Source organism: Spinacia oleracea, chromosome 4 (genome assembly GCF_020520425.1).
Source record: "Spinacia oleracea cultivar Varoflay chromosome 4, BTI_SOV_V1, whole genome shotgun sequence".
NCBI classification, from domain to species: domain Eukaryota; kingdom Viridiplantae; phylum Streptophyta; class Magnoliopsida; order Caryophyllales; family Amaranthaceae; genus Spinacia; species Spinacia oleracea.
Genome location: NC_079490.1, coordinates 51,256,711 through 51,277,538, shown reverse-complemented (window position 1 = coordinate 51,277,538; position 20,828 = coordinate 51,256,711). Strand labels below are relative to the sequence as shown.

Sequence of the window (20,828 nt, the reverse complement as noted above, 5' to 3'; positions counted from 1 at the left end):
TCACAGGAAATCCAATTACACTTGATTGAATAAAAATAATCGTCACACCCACGAGGGACAAGGTCACGCATTAGCCTCGCGCTTTTTCGACCCCCTCACATCTAAGAATGCATATTATGTGACAATGTTATTTATTAAGTGCCATGTATGCGTTCGAATCATGTTTTATCTTGCTTTATGTGATTAATTGCATCATATTTCATGTTGAGCATATATTTGTGCATTGAAAATTGTATGGCTCCACGAACTAATTATTATATCCTTTTTGGGTTGGAATTTCTATGGGAACGCGTTAGTAATACTTTTTAGTTGTGAATTTTCAGGAATTAAGGATGCTACCTTCTAAGTTCACCAATCTAGGATACTTAGAGAAGATGGATAATGAGACTCCTCGCATGTATGTTCAGAAGATCGTGTTTGCTTGCGACTATTTGGCTTTGACCAAGGATATGCCCCACCTTAGGCACAAAGATATGATGGCTAGTATGGTTATACATTATTTGCCCCATAAGAACCCTTACACAGACCTCAAGAACAAGTTCAGTGACATGCATTTTAATGATGGTACGTACCCCTAATTGGTACAAATATGGGACTAGAGATGGTAGGTGGAAGTATGATTCTGAGGTTCTTGCTACTATCTTAGAGGTTGCGGAGAATAGCTATGAGGATGGGAAGTATTCTGCGGGTCTAGGTATGGGCTATGGAGGAATAGAAAGTGATGGTGAGGATGACATGATCCATGATGAGCAAGCTAGTGATGTTGATGAGGATAGTGATGATGATGTAGTAGAGATTGAAAATCCTAATCCGGTAGTTCCTGAACCAACCATTGAGATATCCAGTGGATCTGAAGATGAGCTTGAAGAGAACAATGTGGTTGATAGTGAGCCACAACAGAATGATGAGGCTATGGACGATGACTCGGATCCGGAAGAAGACTTGGATGATCCTAATGATCAAGACTTTACTCCAGAGCAATACAAGGAAATAAAGATCGCCATGATGACGTTAGTCTCTAGAGAAATGTAATCCTTAGTTTTATTTTTCCGTTGAATAATAAAGTGGCAAAGCTACTACTTATGGTTTTTAGTTTTATTATAGTTGGAGAATAAATGTTATGACATTAGTGGATGTAAGACTTATTCATTGAAGCATTAATAAAAGAATAGAATTTCCTTTTCGTTATCTCTTAAGTTCAATCCTCAATTCTAAGTCTTGTGGGTATCGCAAAGGGATATATTGTTATTTCTTCAATGAAATTTTATGTGCAAGGTGGTCAAGTAGCAACCATCTAAATTTACATGCATCGAATAGTGGGGTGAGAAGGCCCAAAAGTGGCGCCAACTCTTCCCCTAGGGTGCGCCTAAATGTGTTCTTGTTGTGAGTAGGTTCGTTGTCGAACTAGTGCCTTAGTAATGTCATGTCCAACCAATATTAAAGTTATCCTTTTTATTTTATTCAGGAGAAGGGATATGGATAACCAAGAGATTTCTGAAGTGGTTAGACAACTAGCTGAGGTAGTTCGAGACCTAGCTCAAACTAGAGCCAACCCGGTGCATGATCCGGGTGGGGAAATGTTTAAGAAAATAGCTCAAAGCAAGCCTCGACTGTATAGCGGAGAGATTGAACTAAGTGTGCTTGAAAACTGGTTGAGAGAGTTTGATAAGCTCATTGTAGCTGTGAATTGCCCCGAAAACCTTAGGGTGAACAGTGTTGTGTACTACCTGAGAGGTGAAGCTGATTTATGGTGGCAACGATGTGAGAATACCCTTAGAGCCACACCTAACTTTGGGTGGGAAGCATTCAAAACTGCACTGAGGAACAAGTTTTACCCACCTTACCTGAAGAAGCAAAAGGCGCAGGAGTTCATTGAACTCAAAATGGAGGGTCTATCTGTGACGGAATACTATTCTAAGTTTATAGAGCTGTCTAGGTTTGCACCTGAAGTGGTGGCAACGGAGGAGCTCAGGGCTCAAAGTTTTGAGAATGGTTTGACCATGGAGTTGCAGCTGTTGTTGTCTGGAGAGACCTTTACCTAATTAGACACCCTGTACGAAAAAGATGCTCACCTGTATGGGTTACAACAAAGGAAGAATGGGGGTACTGAAAAGAGAAAGGATGGTGGAAGCTCGAATCAAGGGAATAACCATCAGAATCAGGGGAATTTGAAGAAGCACAAAGGGAATGAGAACTTCCAGTTTAGGGCTAACAATGGTGGTAATCGCAACAACCAAGGTGGTGGAAATCAATCTGGAAGGAATGGAGCAAGGACCTACGACTGTAGGCGCTGTAACATGAATCACCCTGGAAAGGATTGTGATGTAAACTTAGTGACTTGTAGATTCTGTCAGAAGTTAGGCCACAGGGAGTATGAATGCTATGCTAAGAATGGAAAGCCTAACCAAGGTAACCACCAAGGCAATAGTCGGAATAATCAGAACCGAAATGGGGGAAATGGAGGGGGAAACCAAAGGAACTACCAAGGTGGTAACAATGGAAACAACCATGGCAATCACCAGAACCATGGAAAGCCTGGAGGAAATCAACAGCAGAATGGGAACCGAAACAACAATGGAAACGCCAATGGAGGTGGCTATAACAAAGGAGTTGCCCAAGGAAAGTTGAATGTGATATCTAGGCAAGAAGCGGAAACTTCCTCTGACGTCATAGCGGGTACTTTTTCTATTAATTCCGTTCTAGTTAAAGTTCTATTTGATTCTGGTGCGACTTATTCTTTTATATCAGTAGATGCTTTGGGGAAACTAGGGTTGAAAGAGCTTGAAACAATTGAAATACCTATAGTCATACCTACTGGTAGTATAGTGAAGTGTACCAAAATCCATAGATCGAGATGTGCCTTTGACCATAGCCAAGACCGTGTTCTTATCTAACCTAATCGAGTTTGAGTTAGGAGAGCTAGATGTAATTCTAGGAATGGATTGGTTGGCCATGTTCAAAGCCAAAATAGATTGTGAGAAGCAGAAGGTTCACTTGAAGTCTAGCCTAAGCAAAGTAGTGTCATATCGTCGTTTTGGTAAGCCTAAGAACATAGGAATCATCACGGCAATGGAACTCTCAAAGCTAGTCGGTAAAGGGAACCCAGTCTTATTATGTAATGTGAGGAACCTAGAGTATGTGATCAAGGATCAGCCTGAAGATATTGCAGTAGTTAATGAATTCCTTGAAGTGTTTCCGGAAGAGATCCCGGGATGCCTCACAATCGACATATTGACTTTACCATAGATTTAGTGCCTAGAACCGCGCCTATTTCAAAAGTACCTTATCGAATGGCTCCAGCAGAAATGAATGAGTTAAAAGGCCAATTGGAGGATTTACTGGAGAAAGGTTACATTAGGCCAAGTGCATCGCCTTGGGGAGCACCAGTGTTGTTTGTGAAGAAAAAGGATGGAAGTATGAGGCTCTGTATAGACTACAAGGAGCTCAATAAGGTCACAATCAAGAATAAGTATCCTTTACCTAGGATAGAAGACCTATTTGACCAACTGAAAGGAGCAGGAATCTTTTCAAAGATCGATTTGCGTTCGGGTTATCATCAATTGAGAATCGCTGATCATAACATACCAAAGACCGCATTCAGGACTAGATACAGACATTATGAGTTCACTGTTATGCCTTTTGGGTTAACCAACGCACCTGCAATATTTATGGACTTAATGAACCGTGTATTCCATGCCTATTTGGACAAGTTTGTAGTGGTTTTCATAGATGACATCCTAGTGTATTCAAAGAGTGAAGAGGACCACACTGAACACTTGAGATCTGTGTTGAGTACCTTGAGAGACAACCAGTTGTATGCCAAATTCTCAAAGAGTGAGTTTTGGTTGCAAAGAGTTGCATTTTTGGGACATTTTGTATCTAAAGAAGGAGTGGTAGTTGACCCTGCTAAGATCAAAGCTGTTAGTGAATGGCCTACACCCAAGAGTGTGACTAATATTCGAAGTTTTCTTGGATTAGCTAGCTACTATAGACTTTTTGTGCAAGACTTCTCTAGGATAGCCAAGCCATGACTACCTTGATGAAGAAGGAAGCAAAGTTTGAATGGAGTGACCAGTGTGAGGGAGCATTCCAAGCCTTGAAGACGCGATTGACAACCGCGCCCGTGTTAACCTTGCCAGATGAGAGTGGTACATATGATGTGTATAGTGATGCCTCTAAGAATGGTTTAGGGTGTGTATTGATGCAGAACGGGAAGGTTATTGCGTATGCATCAAGGCAGTTGAAGCCATATGAATCCAATTACCCTACCCATGATTTAGAGCTAGCTGCTATAGTGTTTGCATTGAAGATATGGAGACACTATCTGTATGGTGTGAAGTGTAGGATATTTACGGATCACAAGAGTTTAAAGTACATCTTCACACAAAAAGATCTGAATATGCACCAACGAAGGTTGTTGGAATTAATTAAGGACTATGATTTGGACATCCAGTACCATGAAGGAAAAGCCAATGTAGTTGCGGATGCCTTGAGTAGGAAATCAAGTCATAGTGTTAATACGTTAGTAGTTGCTAACGAGCTGTGTAAGGACATGCAGCGTTTGAACTTTGAAATAGTGAGTGGTGAAAGCCTTGAGGGAATGATGAATGCCTTAACCATCCAGCCGTCAATATTTGACGAGATTAGGGAGAATCGAGCTGGTGATGTGAAGTTGGAGCGAATCAAGGAAAAGATTTCGCAAGGGAAGGAGTTAGAATTCCGAATCCATGATGATGGAAGTTTGAGGTACAAAGTCAGGTGGTGTGTGCCTCAAAAGTGTGGAGAATTGAAGGAGAACTTGATGAAAGAAGGGAATAATACGCCATATTCTGTGCACCCAGGTGGTGACAAGTTGTATAAGGACATGAAAAAGGTCTATTGGTGGCCAAGGATGAAGAACTAAGTGGCTGAATTTGTGGCTAGATGTCTCACTTGTCAGAAAGTTAAAATAGAGCACAGGAGACCTCAAGGAAAGGTCCAACCTTTAGAGATTCCAAACTAGAAATGGGACTGTATTTCTATGGAATTCGTCACTTGTTTGCCTAAGTCAAAGACCGGAAACGATACAATTTGGGTTGTGGTAGATAGGTTGACTAAGTCAGCAGTGTTTATACCAATGAAGGAAACCTGGAAGATGGAACAACTTGCTAAAGCTTACATTAAGAATGTTGTGAGGTTACATGGAGTTCCTAAGGATATCGTATCAGATAGGGATTCAAGGTTTCTTTCGAATTTCTGGAAAAGTATGCAGAAGAGCTTTGGTACGACATTGAAAATGAGTACAGCCTTCCACCCAGCCATGGATGGACAAACTGAGAGGACTATCCAAACCCTGGAGGACATGCTTCGCGCATGCGTTATTGATTTCCAAGGAAGTTGGGAAGATAGCCTGGATTTGATTGAGTTTTCCTATAATAATAGCTATCATGCTATTATTGGAATGGCACCGTTTGAGGCTTTGTATGGACGAAAGTGTAGAAGTCCCCTTTGCTGGAACGACATTAGTGAAACCGTAATGTTGGGACCTTAAATGATAGAGGACACCATGAACCAAATCCGAACCATCCAATCAAAGATTCAAGCGGCGCAGGATCGCCAAAAGAGTTATGCAGACTTGAAACGTAGGGATGAAGAGTTCAATATAGGTGATATGGTGTTGCTCAAAGTGTCACCAATGAAAGGTGTCATGAGATTTGGAAAAAAAGGAAAGTTAAGCCCTAAGTACATAGGCCCATGTGAAATCTTAGAAAGAATTGGAAAGGTAGCTTATAGACTAGCCTTGCCTATGGACTTGCATAGAGTGCATAATGTGTTCCACATGTTAGGTTATGATACATATGACAAAACATAAATCATGCGGAAAAACCTTAATGCCAGGAAACATATTATTTACACATAATCATTTAGCATAATTCAGATGCATACACTTTGTAGCGTGCCCTCCCTAGCTGCGCCCGAGCCGAACAAGAACAAGTCTTTAGGACTCCAAGTGTCGTCCCTCCGTAGATAGTCCACAGCACGTCCGGATCCGCCTTAAGATTGACCAACTAGAATCGCCCTTAAGGTACTATAAATTTCGGCTAAATAGGGCAAGTGTATGTGGATGATTTTTGCTTGAAAATCTTACCTTTGAATACTTCAATTCTCGATGTAAATATGTGACCCTAGGCACCTATTTATAGAGTTTATGGAAAGGAATTATAATCCTATTAGAATACAAATCTATTTAATTATAATCCTACTAGGACTCTAATTAAGCAAACTTTATCTATTAGGATTAGATTTAATCATATTACGAATCCCGGTAGCCTTAGGATTCCGAGTAACACACACGAGTGGCGCACAAGCACCGCACGCCCGCACGCAGGCCTTGCGGCCGAGCGCACAGCGCAAGGCCCACTCGTCGCAGCCTTATCCGTGCGCGCGCCCAAGCTTCGGCTGGGCATGGCTTTTGCGCTGGGCCTGGTCGTTGCTTGGCGTGTGGTTGTTGCGCTTGGCTTGCTGGGCGATGGCCCGGCTTCGTGGTGGGCCTTCGTCTGGCAGGCCTCGTCCGATGCTAATTCGTACGATACGCTACCGATTAAATTCTCGATTCCGGAATTCTTTTCCGATACGAACAATATTTAATATTTCCGATTCCGGAATTAATTTCCGTTTCGAACAAATATTTAATATTTCCGTTTCCGGAATTATTTTCCGATTTCGATAATATTTCCGATTCTGACAATATTTCCGATTCTGGCAATATTTCCCTTTCCAATAATATTTTCCTATACGTACCATGTTTCCGTTTTCGGCAACATCTACGACTTGGATAATATTTATATTTCCGATACGATCCATATTTCCGTTTCCAGCAATATCATCGTTTCCGGAGTATTCATTTCTTGCCTTTTACGATCTCAGCTCCCACTGAAACCAAGATCCGTCGATTCCGAATATCCATAGATGGAGTATTTAATTCCATTAAATACTTGATCCGTTTACGTACTATTTGTGTGACCCTACGGGTTCAGTCAAGAGTAAGTTGTGGATTAATATAATTAATTCCACTTGAACTGAAGCGGCCTCTAGCTAGGAATTTAGCTCACTTGATCTCACTGAATTAATTAACTTGTCAATTAATACTGAGCCGCATTTATTAGACTTAACATTATATGCATACTTGGACCAAGGGCATTATTTCCTTCAGTCTGCCACTTGTCCTTAGGGACAAGTGTGCATTTCCTAATTCCTTTGTCGCTCGATGCTTGCTCTTGAACATAAGGTAAGAGTTGTCATCCTTATTACGTCCAGAGGTGTTTCTCGGTTTCAGAGTTCAACTGATCAAATAAACAGATAATCATAACCTATGATTCATCTGAGCATGGCCATGCATTTTACAGTTTCTAGCTCTCCGAGTGGCCTTGTACAACTTTTAAGCATCTCAACCCGATTTATGGGAGGACAATCCCAATCTTGCGATCTTGGGATTAAACTTCGTTTGATAGGTGATTACGTGAGCGTTGCCTTTATAGCCTCCTTTTACGGTGCGACGGTTGGTCAACGTCAAAGTAAGCAGTTCTCAAACAAGTAATCTCAAATCACTCAGGTATTGAGGATTAGTGTCTAATAATTTTAATGAAATTTACTTATGACAGATTTTCATCTCTTACAGTAAAGTTTCATAGGTCTGTCCGATACTAGTCTTCCCAAAGTAAGTATCTATGCAAATGATTATGACATTGCCATGTCCACATAGTTCAAGAAACAAAACTACTAGTAATCTTGCATTCTAGTCGTCTAATGTTTTCTATGCGTCCATCTTTATAGAAAATTCTGACCAGGGACCATTATCAACTTTTGACATTCAAGTTCACTTGATAGACATTTCTTAGTCACAGGCCTGGTCCTGACAGTCTATCTTGAATATTTCATCAAATTGAAGGGACTCATCATTTAATACTAAACCAAGATTAAATGGAATATGAAAATACATTTCATATATGATAAATGTTCAACCCCAATGTTTTACAACCATGGGCCTCAAACCCATTTTTCAAACAGTTCATGGAATTCAAAGCTATGTTTGATTTCCAGTGCTACAATGTGAGTGTTGCCTCTCACTTGTTGCATAGGTTTAGTTATCATGCTTTGCCAATCTTAATATCCTTTTCATCGAATGTTCTTTGAGATAGGATGATAAGAGAGTTTGTTTATTGTGTGATCTAGTCTTTCTTAGTTCAATAGTGGTTCTACGCATTTTGCAATGAAGAACCATTAAGTCAAAAGACATGTGATCTACCCAAGTTCAGTGAAGAACTCTTTATGTAAACAACTAGATCTGTTTCATTGCTTCTTAGGCAATAAGTACTTTTACTTCAATTGTATAGGTTGCCAGTGATGCTTTGTTTGTATTTACTTATCCAAGCAGTTCATAGATTTGTGGAAGACTTTCCAGCTATATCTTAGAACATAGAAATTAATATTTAATTTCCCACGCAACAACTCATGGTCTCCAATCCATGTTGCCATTTCAAAACACGATGCTCTATAGCTCGTCCTTGCGAATGGTTAACTCCAAAGGGATCTTTCTTGATCATTTGCCAGTGTTTATGCGTGTAGCATCAATATTTAGCATATCTTTATTTCCTTGAGTCAAGAACTGTTCCTATGTACCTTTTCAAGTACCATAAGTTTTTCTTGATCTCAATCTAGTTGATCTTCACTTAGATCAATAGAGATTGGTATATGTTCGTCATGCCTAAAGTCATACGATACGGTTTTGGCGATCCTCATATTATATCATACATGATAAATTCTTTTGCAGAATAATTCCCAATTGAATTCTATTCATGTAACTTTAGCTCATCTAGTTTCAGTAGATACTAAATCCAGCTAAATTCTTGGACATATAATATTGGTTAAGAATCATACTTAGATCCTTTGATGTTTAACTTAGTAAACGCTTATACATAGTTCAAACATCTTTTACTTAGATTTATTCATATGGGTCGAATATCTCCAATGGAGTCTTTCATGTTTGATTTAGTAAATGCCATTACTTAATCCAGAACAATATTATAAGATCTTTGTGAATGGATCTTAATACCCAGTATGCACTAAGTTTCGCCTTGGTCCGTCATTGATGAATAATTTTCAAATCTAAGTCATTAGCATTCGAATGTTATTTCATAATAGAGAGATATGTGTATGACACAAATAGGACCAATTAAGTTTTATGTATTCCCACTAAACTTATTATATATCTATAAGAATCATGTACATTTTATGAAACTAAAATACTTATTAGCTTCACTAAAATACAATTTCAATTCCCAATTGCTTGCTTAAATCTTTACTTAGATTTCATAAGCTAGCATTCATTTCAAGCATTATTTGGATCCACAAATCCTATGACATGCCATGTACATAGTTTTCTTCCAACATTTGATTGAGGAATACGTTTTTTCATCCAATTTCCATATGTACCAATATGCAATCATTGCTTGAATTATAGACTTAAGCATTACGATTTGCATGAGGTTTCAACACAATCCACATCGTGAATTTGCTTGTAACCTTTAGCAACTAATCTAGCTTTGTGTGTGAACACAATTTTATGTTTGATGGTTTTTATCCTTAAAACAAACTTGCAACCAATAGGTGTGAAACTATTCTTGCAAATCAACAAAATTTCAATTTTGTCATCAAAGCATTGGTTATGTTTTATGGCCTTTAACCATCTAAAACATTTGAGTCTATATATGGCCTCTAACCATTTTAGGGAATCTGGGTTTCGTCATAGCTTTCTCACAGGTCACAAACTCATGATAATAGTTTGACTGCAAGTTGTAGGTTTCTTCACTATCTAATAGAAGAATCGCATAGCTTAAGTGACCTGAACTCCATGTTTCTTCACTATCTAATAGAAGAATCTCATAGTTCCAGTGACTTGAACTCTATGCCTACTTGGGTATAGAACATCAAACAATAGAATATCAATAGCCAATTGAAAGTCCTTTGAATATTCTGTTCTCCTTGAAGCACTTGTAAAGTCTTCTAAGACATGTCTATTCTTTAAAGCCACTTCTAAAGTGCTTAAAGAATAAGTGTTCAGATTTTTTAAAGAACTCCGAAAAGCCTCCAGAATGTCCATTTATGTTTGTTGTTCGCCTCGAAGACTTTCGAGGTCCATTTTCTCCCACTTGTCATTTTGGAAACGAATCTCCAGAAGGACATTATTTCGAGCAAACAAACATTATGTTCTCAAAAATTCGTGGTAGGAACAATACCCTTGTGTCTCATTTGAATAAATCACAATGAAACGTATATCTATACTTGGGCCTTAGTTTGTTGAATAACAAACACTAAGCTCCCACTAAGTTTAGGAACTCTTTAGATATATTATGAAAAGATATTCTGAAATTACTTTTCAATAGCTTTGACGAATTTGGTTTAGTTTGGTGGTAGTTGAGCATTTTGTTTTAGAAATTATAGGAAAAGTCTTTATGAATCATAATTGACCGAATCAAGTACTAATTGACTTCGATCATTCCAACTTAGATATGCCATATCTTATGGAGCTAGATTGTGAATTTTACTACACACAATCATTGATGATCATTCTTGACTTAAGTAATCATCAACATGATCTAACCTAGATCTTTATGATTTCTTGCCAAGTGGATTTTATACTTCTGAATCTTTGAACTAGCCAAACAGATTCAAACTTATATCACATTGAGTAAATAAACCTATATTCACTCAAATCCATGTGAAATAATAAAGTCATAAAATATTTTTTTAGCTTTGAACTCTATTGTCTAGGCGTTCTAACAATAGTTCATATCTTTTGTTACTTTCAACAAGTAAGACTAGCTTGTCTTGAATTTATCTAGAAACCAACCAACTTTCAAAAGTCCATCAAAATAGAGCTTTTGAATGTTAACTTGTTGTTATGGTCTAAGCAACAATGCCAAAGATTAGTGGAACTCAAATCAAGGGGTTGATTTGAACCTAGTAAAGTTTTTATTGTTAAAGAGTTGTTTGTTTTGAATCAAGCATATTGACTCAACCCATAAATGACCATTTCATTCAAATAAACCAACAAACAAGCATTGTTTTTGTTCTTCTGAATGTGAGTCTATCTGTGTTTGAAGCAGAAATTTAGGTATGCTGATTATGGAACAAAATAGCCATTAAGTTCCAGCCTTGTAAGGACTTAAAACAAACTAGATGACCCTACAACTATGTAGCATTGCCATGCTTTATTTTCCACTTGTAGGCCATTAGTGTAGCCTAGCTTCTATTGTTTGAGTTATTACCGAAGTAAGAACCTCAAGCGGTATATGATACCAAGGAAGTTTGATTGCTAGGTCACTTCTATTTAAACATAAACTTATAGGTAGAAACGGAATTATAAATTCCTTTCATTTGTTCCTTTGTTTTCCTATTTCTTGTACCCTTTCTAATAGCCTTAAGAATTGAATTCTCCAGTGTTGACTTTTATACTTTGTTAGACATGTCCAATGTCATTCCAAAGTTCTTACCATTTTATATTGAATATTTTTGTTTCAACTAGATGATCTTACCAGAAGCTTCTAAAGTTCTCTAAGCATCGATCTATTCGAATGTCTAGGGACTAGACTCATTCGAGAATTAAATGGAAAAAAGATTTTAGGTTGTTAACCATTGGTAAAGCTGAGCGTTTAAACTCAATGCTTTATGATCTCAAAACTACATTGTATTTTGAATTCACAAGCACCAATCGGTTCGCCATTCGACTTTGATACTCGAAAACAACCATAAAAGTCGCTAAAAGAAACGTACATTTTAAATTGCTCATTTTCTCACATTTCAGTGAATCGTTCTTGGATTCACTACCAATCGAGGAAATTTACTGTTACCTTTCTAAAAGGATTTACTGCAGTGCAAGATATTTAATTATAAACAATAATTAAAACATACATTGAAGCAGGCAAAGTCTAAACATTTATCATGAGTAATAACTTGAAAATTAAAGCAATCATGCAATTTAAACAAGTTATTGGCATTTTATTCAAGTTATGTGTTCCGGCAGGTGTGAATAAAATGATTCCAAGACCCTAAAAACCATTGAAGAATTAAGCACATTATGTATTTAGACTCAATTCTAAAATCTTTTAGGTAAGCAAAAGCCTTTTGCTAATAGTCTAGAAACTACTCTTGGTTGATAGGTACGTCTAAGAACTTATTAGGAAAATCTATCGAATTTGCCACGACATAAAAGGACTCCTTACTTATATCGTTGAGTTTCACCAAAACTAACATGTACTCACAATTATTTGTGTACCTTACCCCTTTAGGATCAATAAGTAACACCTCGCTGAGCGTAATCTATTACTAGATTGATGTAAAGGTTATCCAAGTAAGTGTTATTTTGGCATGGCACCTTTTAACTCAATTTTTAAGTTTGGAACTTAAGGCTCTTACTATGTTGGTTAGATTTTAAGTGAACTAAAATCCTTAATCATACAACATAATCAAGCTTCAATCTCATGCATATTTAAGACATATTTAAAAGAAATAAATAACTTAAAGCATGCATAACATAAATGTGATCTAGTATGGCCCGACTTCATCTTGAAGCTTCAACTTCAAAGTCCGTCTTGAAAATGGATTGGAAACTTCGTATTGAATTTCACCCTGGGAGGCGCCATTTTCTTTAAATAGGATAAGCTATAATTAAACTAATTACAACTATTTGATGGTACGCAGTGAAGGAAATAGTGCCCTTGGTCCAAGTATGCATTCTATGTTAAGTCTAATAAATGCGGTTCAGTATTAATTAACAAGTTAATAATTCGGTGAGATCAAGTGAGCTGAATGCCTAGCTAGAGGCCGCTTCAGTTCAAGTGGAATTAATGATATTAATCCACAGCTTACTCTTGACTGAACCCGTAGGGTCACACAAATAGTACGTAAACGGATCAAGTATTTAATGGCATTAAATACTCCATCTATGGATATTCGGAATCGACGGATCTTGGTTTCAGTGGGAGCTGAGATCGTCACAGGCAAGAAATGAATACTCCGGAAACGATGATATTGCCGGAAACGGAAATATGGATCGTATCGGAAATATAAATATTATCCAAGTCGTAGATGTTGCCGGAAACGGAAACATGGTACGTATCGGAAAATATTATCGGAAATGGAAATATTGCCGGTATCGGAAATATTGCCGGAAACGGAAATATTGTCAGAATCGGAAATATTATCGGAATCGGAAAATAATTCCGGAAACGGAAATATTAAATATTTGTTCGAAACGGAAATTAATTCCGGAATCGGAAATATTAAATATTGTTCGTATCGGAAATGAATTCCGGAATCGGGAAATTAATCGGAAGCGTATCGTACGAATTAGCATCGGACGAGGCCTGCCAGACGAAGGCCCAGCACGAAGCCGGGCCATCGCCCAGCAAGCCAGCGCGCCACAACGCACCAGCCAAGGCTGCGCCAGGCCCACCGCAAGGCAGGCCCAGCGCGCGCCAAGGCTGCAGCAGCGTGTGGGCCTCGTGGCAATGGGCTGCGAGCTCGCGGGCTGCGCGCGCGCGCATGGCGCCCCTCGTGGGCTGCTGTGCATGCGTGTGTGTGTTTGTGTGCTATACGAATCCTAAAGCTATCAGGTTTCGACATATGATTAAATTCCTAAACCTAAAAGGATGAATTAATTAAATAAAGAATTCTATTAGGATTCTAGTTTAATTAATTCGTATCCTAATAGGATTACAATTCCTTTTCCATACCTCTATAAATAAGGGCCTAGGGTCATTATTTGTATATACGATTCAAGTATTCAAAGTGATTTTTGAGAGCAAAAATTCAGTCATACAATTGCCTACAATAGCCGAAAATTCTAAGTACCTTAAGGGCGATCCTAGTTGGTCAAGCTTAAGGCGGATCCGGACGTGCTGTGGACTATCTACGGAGGGACGACACTTGGAGTCCTAAAGACTTGTTCTTGTTCGGTTCAGGCGCAGCTAGGGAGGGCACGCAACAAAGTGTATGCATCTAAACTATGCTAAATGATTATGTGTAAATAATATGCTTTCCTAGCTTTATGGTTTTTCCGCATGATTTATGAATTGTCATATGTATCATAACCTAACAGTGGTATCAGAGCCTCTTATTATTTTCATAATCTAAATTGCATAAACATGGTTAAATATTACAAATTTGCAAGAATTAAAAGGGGTGATTAATTTTCGTAATTGTTAATTAATTGCAAATTGCGTTTATTTAATTATACGTACGCAGTTTTTCGGCAGTTTCTTCGTTACTCATCCAAATCGAGTGATTTTTGTGTCAATTCCGCATGTAAAAGGCATTCTAAAATTTTGACAAAATTAGTATTTTTCGGCCGAACCCAGAATTCTCAAATTCGAAGCCTAGCTATGACTTTTCGGAGGTTTTAGTTTTTCGAATGCAAAATTTCGTAAATTTAAGATGTTAAATTAAATATTTGCGATTCTTGTTGATAAATCTTGAATTTTTGATTGACCTACTGTATATGTTTAACAAGTTTGAATGCCTAGTCTTGTTAATTATGCAATCTAATTTGTAATTATGATTAATTTGTTGAAAATTGGAATAATTTAGAATTAATTTGATTTTCATAATTAGTTATAATTTAATTAGATACCTATGATTAAAAACCACCATAAAAATTGTAAATTTATGTTAAATTTTAAATTTTTATGACCTAGACTTGAATCCATGTTAATCGGAAATCAATTAAATAATAAATTTTCGATTTTTCGCCCTAAAATTATGAAATTAATATTATTTATTAATTTGTCATTAATTTTGAATATAAATTTTTAATTTTATGCGACTCGCTCATATAACTTGCACGCACAAAGCAATGGACGCTACGTGTTACCCTTAAGGGGTGTTGTATAGTGCGGGCATGCGACGACGAGCAAGGGAGCTCGTCGCCCATGCGGTACGAATGCAGCGAGCAAGGGCATGGTGCACGAGCACAAGGCAGCAGCCCTGCCTTGTGTCGTGGGCTGTGAGCAATGGGCGTGTGGGCAGGGGCGAGAGCAAGGCACGAGCAGTCGCGTGTGGGCAGCAAGCGTGCTGCGCCACAGCGCGCACTGCCTCGCGCAAGCATGCGGAGCCTCGCGCGCAGCGAGCGCAAGCTCGCGTGCCACGAGCGCTACGCACAACGTCGATGGCTCGCGCGCAGCGAGCGCCAGCTCGCATACTGCTGCTTCGTGCGATGAGCGCAAGCTCGCGTGCGGGAAAGGCAGGCGCGCAGCGAGCGATGGCTCGCATGGATCGAGCGCTGGCAAGCGAGCGCAGCGAGCGATGGCTCGCGTGCATCGAGCGCTGGCGCGCGCAGCGAGCACCAGCTCGCGTGTTCGATTGATGCCTTGCGATGGTGAGCAGCAGCGATGTGACGCAGCGCATGGGCTGCACGCACATGGCCAGCGATGGTTGTGTGCGTGTGGCCCATGGGCGTGCGTTGCGTGGGATTGTTGCGTTTCGATTAGATCGTTTTGAAATTTTAATTTGAAATTTTCAGTTTACGTAATTTTAATTAATTTTAAAATTAATCATTTAAATTATTTTCTTGGATTTTAATTTTGAATATTGTAATTATAATAAATTTTATTTATTCTAATTATTTTACTAAAATTAAAATCATGAATTAATTTAAATACGATTGAAATTAAATTAAACTTTTTGGATTCAATTATAAATTTATATGAGCTTTAAATTTTAATTAAATTTGTATGTTTCCGGTTAGACTAGAAATACATTTTTATGTTTAAAATTAGTAAAGCATATGAATTTATTGGTTTAAGTGGGAGCCCTTTTTAGTTATAAACTCTTGATTAGGTCTACAAATCCTTAAGGTTAAAACAACTTGATTAGAATTAATAAGGACTGAATAATTTGTAGATTATTGGTGCCCTTGATTAATTGCTGCAAATGTTTATGTGATGCATAATGTGTTTTACTAACCAGCTATGTGGGCCATTCATGATAATGAATGGGTGAATGGTATATATTGTATATGTACTGTTTTGCAGGTTATGAAGTGACTAGTATGGCCCAAATAGGATAGAAAATATGGTCTGCGTACCATTAATTTGAATGTAATTGGTCTAAAGTACCAAAGTTGTTTTTCAATTCAAATATGGTCTGCGTACCATCAAATAGTTGTAATTAGTTTTAATTATAGCTTATCCTATTTGAAGAAAATGATGCCTCCCACGGAGATTTTCAAGACGGACTTTGAAGTTAAAGCTTCAAGATGAAGTCGGGCCATACTAGATCACATTTATCTTATGCATGCTTTAAGTTATTTATTGCTTTAAATATGTCTTAATTATGCATGAGATTGTGGCTTGATTATGTTGCATGATTAAGGATTTTAGTTCACTTAAAATCTAACCAACATAGTAAGAGCCTTAAGTTCCAAACTTAAAAATTGAGTTATAAGGTGTCATGCCAAAATATACACTTGCTTGGATATCCTTTACATCAATCTAGTAATAGTTTTCGCTCAGCGAGGTGTTACTTATTGGTCCTAAAGGGGCAAGGTACACAAATAATTGTGAGTACATGTTAGTTTTGGTGAAACTCAACGATATAAGTAAGGAGTCCTTTTATGTCGTGGCAAAATCGATAGGTTTACCTAATAAGTTCTTAGACGTACCTATCAACCAAGAATAGTTTCTAGACTATTAGCAAAAGGCTTTTGCTTACCTAAAATGTTTTAGAATTGAGTCGACAAACTGTGCTTAATTCTTCAATGGTTTTAGGGTCTTTGAATCATTTTATTCACACCTGCCGGAACACATAATTCGAATAAAATGCTAATGACTTGTTTAAATTGCATGATTGCTTTCATTTTCAAGTTATTATTCATGATAAATGTTTAGACTTTGCATGCTTCAATGTATGTTTTAATTATTGTTTATAATTAAATATCTTGCACTGCAATAAATCCTTTTAGAAAGGTAACAGTAAATTTCCTCGATTGGTAGGAATTCAAGAACGATTCACGGAAATGAGAGAAAATGAGCGATTTAAAATATACGTTTCTTTTAGCGACTTTTATGGTTGTTTTCGAGTATCAAAGTCGAATGGCAAACCGATTGGTGCTTGTGAATTCAAAATACAATGTAGTTTTGAGATCATAAAGCTTTGAGTTTAAACACTCAGCTTTACCAATGGTTAACAACCTAATATCTTTGTCGATTTAATTCTCGAATGAGTCTAGTCCCTAGACAGTCGAATAAGATTGATGCTTAGAGAACTTTAGAAGCTTCTGGTAAGATCATCTAGTTGAAACAGAATATTCAACATAAATAAAATGGTAAGAACTCTGTTGGAATGACATCGGACATGTCTAACAAAGTATAAAAGTCAACACTATAGAATTCAATTCTTAAGACTATAAGAAAGGGTACAAGAAATAGGAAAACAAGGAACAAATGAAAGGAATTTACGATTCCGTTTCTACCTATAAGTTTATGTTTAAAGAGAAGTGACCTAGCAATCAAACTTCCTTGGTATCATATACCGCTTGAGGTTCTTACTTCGGTAATAACTCAAACAATGGAAGCTAGGCTACACTAATGACCTACAAGTGGGAAATGAAGCATGGCAATGCTATATTAGTTGTAGGGTCATCTAGTTTGTTTTAAGTCCTTTCAAAGGCTGGAACTTAATGGATATTTTGTTCCATAATCAGCATACCTAAATTTCTGTTTCAAACACAGAAAGACTCACATTCAGAAAAACAAAAACAATGTTTGTTTGTTTATTTGAATGAAATGGTCATTTACGGGTTGAGTCAATATGCTTGATTAAAACAAACAACTCTTTAAAAATAAAAACTTTACTAGGTTCAAATCAAACCCTTGATTTGAGTTCCACTAATCTTTGGCATTGTTGCTTAGACCATATCAACAAGTTAACATTCAAAAGCTCTATTTTAATGGACTTTTGAAAGTTCATTGATTTCTAGATCAATTTAAGACGACTAGTCTTACTTGTTGAAAGTAACAAAAGATATGAACTATTGTTAGAACGCCTAGACAATAGAGTTCAAATCTAAAGAAAGATTTTATGACTTTATTATTTCACATGGATTTGAGTGAATATAGGTTTATTGACTCAAATGTGATATAAGTTGAATCTGTTTGGGTAGTTCCAAGATTCAGAAGTATAAAATCCACTTGGCAAGAAATCATAAAGATCTAGGTTAGATCATGTTGATGATTACTTGAGACCAAATATGATCATCAATGGTTGTGTGTTGTAATTTCACAATCTAGGTCCATAAGATATGGCATATCTTAGTTGGAATAATCGAAGTCAATTAGTACTTGATTCGATTAATGATGAATCATAAAGACTTTTCCTATAATTTCTAAAACAAAATGCTCAACTACCACCAAACTAAACCAAATTCGTCAAAGCTATTGAAAAGTAATTTCAGAATAACTTTTCATAAAATATATCTAGAGAGTTGCAAAACTCAGTGGGAGCTTAGTGTTTGTTATTCGACAAACTAAGGCCCAAGTATAGATATATGTTTCATTGTGATTTATTCAAATGAGACACAAGGGTATTGTTTCTACCACGAATTTTTGAGAACATAATGTTTGTTTGCTCGAAATAATGTCCTTTTGGAGATTCGTTTCCAAAATGACAAGTGGGAGAAAAATGACCTCGAAAGTCTTCGAGGCGAACAACAAACATAAACGGACATTCCGGAGGCTTTTCGAAGTTCTTTAGAAAATCCGAACACGTATTCTTTAAGGACTTTAGAAGTGGCTTTAAAGAATAGACATCTCTTAGAAGACTTTACAAGTGCTTCAAGGAGAACAGAATATTCAAAGGACTTTTAAGTGGCTATTGATATTCTGTTGTTTGATGTTCTATACCCTTGTAGGCATAGAGTTCAAGTCACTGAAACTATGAGATTCTTCTATTAGATAGTGAAGAAACATGGAGTTCAGGTCACTGAAACTATGCAATTCTTCTATTAGATAGTGAAGAAACCTACAACTTGCAGTTAAACTATTATCATGTAGATTAATGAGTTTGTGACTTGTAAGAAAGCTATGACGAAACCCAGATTCCCTAAAATGGTTAGAGGCCATATATAGACTCAAATGTTTTAAATGGTTAGAGGCCATAAAACATACTCAATGTTTTGATGACAAAATTGAAATTTTGTTGATTTGGAAGAATAGTTTCACACCTATTGGTTGCAAAGTTTGTTTTAAGGATAAAAACCATCAAACATGAAATTGTGTTCACACACAAAGCTAGATTAGTTGCTAAAGGTTACAAGCAAATTCACGATGTGGATTGTGTTGAAACCTCATGCAAAATCGTAATGCTTAAGTCTATAATTCAAGCAATGATTGCATATTGGTACATATGGCAATTGGATGACAAAACATCTTCCTCAGTCAAATGTTGGAAGAAACTATGTACATGGTATGTCATAGGATTTGTGGATCCAAATAAATGCTTGAAAAGAAAAGCTAGTTTATAAAATCTAAGTACAGATTTAAGCAAGCAATTGGGAATTAGACATGTATTTTAGTGAAGCTAATAAGTATTTTAGTTTCATAAAATGTACATGATTCTTATAGATATATAAGAAGTTTAGTGGGAGTACATAAAACTTAATTGGTCCTATGTGTATCACACACATATCTCTCTATTGTGAAATAACATTCAAATGCTAAATACTTAGATTTGAGATTATTCATCAATGATGGACCAAGGCGAAACTTAGTACATACTGGGTACTAAGATCTATTTACAAAGATCTTATAATATTGTTTTGGATTAAGTAATGGCATTTACTAAATCAAACACGAAATACTCCATTGGAGATATTCGACCCATGTGAATAAATCTAAGTAAAAGAATGTTTGAACTATGTATAAGCATTTACTAAGTTAAAACATCAAAGGATCTAAGTGAGATTCTTAACCTATATTATATGTCAAAGAATTTAGCTGGATTCAGTATCTACTGAAATTGAATGAGCTAAAGTTACATGAATACAATTCAATTGAGAATTATTCTGCAAAAGAATTTATCATGTATGATATAATATGAGGATCGCCAAAAATGTATCGTATGACTTTAGGCATGACGAACATATACCAATCTCTATTGATCTAAGTAAAGATCAACTAGATTGAGATCAAGAATACTTATGGTACTTAAAAGGGTACATAGGAATAGTTCTTGATTCAAGGAAATAAAGATGTGCTAAATATTGATGCTACACGCATAAACACTGGCAAAGGATCAAGCAAGACCCTATGGAGTTAACCATTGACAAAGACGAGCCATAGAGCATCGTGATTTGAAATGGCAACATGGATTGGAGACCATGAGTTGTTGCGTGGGAAATTAAATTTCTAAGTTCTAAGATATAGTTGGAAAGTCTTCCGCATATCTGTGAACTGCTTGGATAAGTAAATCCAAACAAAGCATCACTAGCAACCTATACAGTTGAAGTAAAAGTACTTATTGCCTTAGAAGCAATAAAATAGAGTTGTTTATATTAAAGAGTTCTTCATTGAACTTGGGTGGATCACATGTCTGCTAACTTGATGGTTCTTCATTGCAAAATGCGTAGAACCACTATTTAAGTAAGAAAGACTAGATCACATAATAAACAAACTCAAAAGATCTTATCATCATATCTCGAAAATCATTCGATGAAAAGGATATTAAGATTGGCAAGGCATGATAACTAAACCTATGCAACAAGTGAGAAGCAACCCTCACATTGTAGCACTGGAAAT

General features: G+C 36.9%; 1 protein-coding gene across 5 annotated transcripts in view; it reads left to right on the top strand.

Moving 5' to 3' along the window:
• The window catches only part of LOC110801546 (uncharacterized), a 41,350-nt gene extending 40,167 nt beyond the window's left edge, over window positions 1–1,183 (top strand). For all 5 annotated transcript variants that reach the window (XM_056827058.1, XM_056827060.1, XM_056827057.1 and 2 more), the window contains one exon: window positions 324–1,183. In XM_056827058.1, coding sequence (XP_056683036.1) covers window positions 559–1,032 — 474 coding nt within the window. In that variant the 5' untranslated portion in view covers window positions 324–558 and the 3' untranslated portion in view covers window positions 1,033–1,183. The remainder of the gene's footprint in view (window positions 1–323) is intronic.
• The last annotated feature ends 19,645 nt before the right edge of the window (window positions 1,184–20,828 follow it).